General features: G+C 60.8%; 1 protein-coding gene across 1 annotated transcript; it reads left to right on the plus strand.

The window, feature by feature from the left end:
• Positions 1-1988: 1988 nt before the first annotated feature.
• Positions 1989-2675, plus strand: CHC_T00001490001 (hypothetical protein). The gene has a single exon (XM_005712135.1). The coding sequence runs from the start codon at positions 1989-1991 to the stop codon at positions 2673-2675; it is 687 nt and encodes a 228-aa protein (XP_005712192.1).
• The last annotated feature ends 318 nt before the right edge of the window (positions 2676-2993 follow it).

Here is a 2993-nt window from a genome sequence, read left to right on the forward strand (position 1 = left end):
GGCGGAAAGGGCGGCCGACGTGCGCGCGCGCCCCGCAAGCGAGGACGGGCGGGCGCGGCGGGCTTGGCGCGTCCCGGTTGGCGGAGGCGCGCGGAGATGCGCCTTGGGTGGAAGTTGCGCGGTGACGGAGAAGGCGGTTGGAAGTCGGAATGCATGCAAATTTTGCATCCCGTGCCCGGCGCGCGCCCGCCCCGCCCCTGTGGAACACCGCGCCTGCTGCCGCTGCGGCAGTCGTGGTGGCGCCCCTGCTCGCCAGTGCGCCTCGCAAACGCCTCCCGGGGTCGCGTTGCGCGCGGAGTCGGGAAATGGGCTCACGGCATTGCGAGTCGCTAACTCGCAAACGATTTTGCACGGCCGACTCCTTTCCCGCCCCGGCGAGGAGGCGGCTTTGACTATGTCGACGTCCCAGGCTGGTAAGTGGCTGGTTCATTCCAGACGTGTCCGTTGTTATCAGATATCTTATTTTTTAGTAAAAATTGACTTGATGTGAGTCAACACTCCATTCTATTTGCACAAGTGCCCATTCTATTTGCACAAGTGGCCTACTGATGAGGCAAACTGCTCATCGCAGCCTCATACTGTGTATCCAGAACAGGTACAGAGGATTGCACTCTCAACAAAGAGTGAATCAGTTCCAAGCGACCCTGCAGCCACAGTACCCTTGGTACAGTATATATTAGTACTGTACCCACTCTACATACAGTACCCTATGTACAGCACGATTACGCCATGGCACAGGTAAATTACTCGTGGGCATGCAAAAAACAGCAAAGGATGTCGTGCTTTCAGCACTGAAATCACTTCCGCAAATTCAAAACCGCTCACCCTCTCATTGGACGTTTCTAAGCCGGCCCAAACCTTTCTGTAATTACTGTAAAGAGCCGTCGCTGCCACGTGTCCTACTTCCCATGGGCCTTCCTCCTTGATTGATTCCCTCGCCTACACATGGCGAGCGTCCTCCTCGTCCGATCCACGCGCTAAACACCGACCAGCCCTATCTTCAACTCGAGCCCAACTATCCTCCTTCCAAACCTTCCCGCGACAGCGACATCCAACACCGCGCCTCCCTCGCTTCACACCCGTCCCTCTTCGCCATGGTCTCGCAACCGCCGCCGCCATCCGCCGCGCCACCCGTGGACGACCTCCCGATCGACATCGATTACGCAAAGTTCCTCACCTGGCTCGTCGACCGCCGCCGCGTCCCGCGCGACTGGCACGCGCGTCTCAAGACCGCGCGCGCCTTGGCGCGCCACGCCGTCACGCAGACGCCCGCCGCCGCCTTGGCGGCCGTCTCGCTCCCCGCGAACCCGCACTACTTTGCCGCGGTCGACGCCCTCGCCGCGCTCACCGACGCGGCCGCCCCACCAGAATGGGACGCCGGCCCGCACAAGGACATGCTGGGCCGCTACAAGGGCCGCGCCGCGCGCGCGTGGGCGGCGGCCGTCGCCACGTATGAGAAAGCCGACGTGTACTTGGCGGACTGTGCACAGCTCCTTACGCGCAACACGGACGTCGAGGCGAAGAGCCTCAAAGGGAGGATGGCCAAGCTGCAGACGGAGGCAGCAGAATATGCACAGCGGGACGCGCCGACCGTCCGCGCCGCTAAGGAGGCACGGGATAGGTTTGAAGGCGCGTGCGCAGAGTTTGGCTTGCCAGCGGAGGGGGAGTGTGACTATGAACGCGAATTGAGGGACGCTGTCGAGAAGAGGGTGCCAGAGGTGCTTGCGAGCGCCGTAGAGATGGCGAAGGGGAGTGGGATGCGGGAGGCAGTCGCGTATTATGACGAGTTCGTGCGGTTGGGAGGGAAGGAGGAGGGAGACGTCTGTTTGACGGTGCGGAGGGTCTTGGAGGGAGACGTGGCGCAGTTGATACGGGCAGTGGAGAAGAAGGAAGAGGAGGTGGCAGAGGTCGACTGGGGGATTTCCGCAGAAGATGGTGGAGAGGGTAATGCGGAGGGGGGGGAGATTGACTGGGGGATTGAGATTGATATGACCGGAGAGGGGGAGGCGATCGAGGGAGACGTCGGGGCGGGGAGTAGCGCGGCGCAAGGCGGGGCGATTGATTGGAATGATGGTGGAAATGCAACGGTTTTAGATGAGGTCGCGACGGAGGTGGATATGGAAGAAGGGGAAGAGCGGGACGAAGATAGTTTCACGCTGGCAGATGCGTCGTCGCGGGAGGTGTATTTGCACGAGCTGATTGAGTTGGATGCGTTTCTGGGCCAGCGGGTAGCGGAGCTGTCGCGGTCTGGTGACTCAGAGATTGGGCTCGTTCTGCAACAATGGAGCGAGCGCCCCAGCTGTATGTCGCGACTGGACAGGTCGCAAGTTGACAAGCTGCGCGACAACGTGCGCGGCTGCACGCGTGCGCTAAACGGGGCCGAGACGCGGCGGCTGCTGGCGCTGCAGCGGGAGAAGCGTGTCGTAGCGCGGGCCGCGCGCGACGTGGTCGAGAAGAAGCACGCGGCGGAGCGCATGCACGCAGCGATCGATGTCGTCAGACGGAGGAAAGAGGGAGCCACAGCTGAGCTGAAGGAGGTCGCCGAAGAGTGGGCCGTTGTCGAGAAGGAGACGGCCGCGGTCAAGAGGAGGACGGAGAAGGCTTTGGGGGGGCTTTATCGCGGGAGACGCGTGGTTATTATGGGGGAGATAAACCAGGTTTTCGCAATGGGGTGAGGGGGGAGCGGCCTGGGCAGTGTGGATTACGAGGCTTCTCTTTGTTTGGCATAGACTGTTTTCAGTTACAGCTGCGTGCCCCGGTGCTATCTTGCGACGATATGAGAAAAGTACGCTATGGTCATCTGTGCTACACAAGGGAATTACCGATGCTAAGACTCGCCACGTCACACTCGACGCCATCTCATCATCCTATTGCAGCTTGCCAGCACGACACTCAAGCACTGGCGAGCACCTCAATTCTTGTGCAGCGTCCCCCAACTTTATACAGCATTCTTGCTCGATAAGGGCACGTTGGAAAAGCTGGCGGAGGTATGA

Source organism: Chondrus crispus, genomic scaffold, assembly GCF_000350225.1.
Source record: "Chondrus crispus Stackhouse genomic scaffold, scaffold_100, whole genome shotgun sequence".
Taxonomy (NCBI): Eukaryota; Rhodophyta; class Florideophyceae; order Gigartinales; family Gigartinaceae; genus Chondrus; species Chondrus crispus.

Excerpts from the sequence above, each read along its gene's own strand:
- CHC_T00001490001 (XM_005712135.1), top strand. The coding sequence starts at position 1,989 with ATGACCGGAGAGGGGGAGGCGATCGAGGGAGACGTCGGGGCGGGGAGT.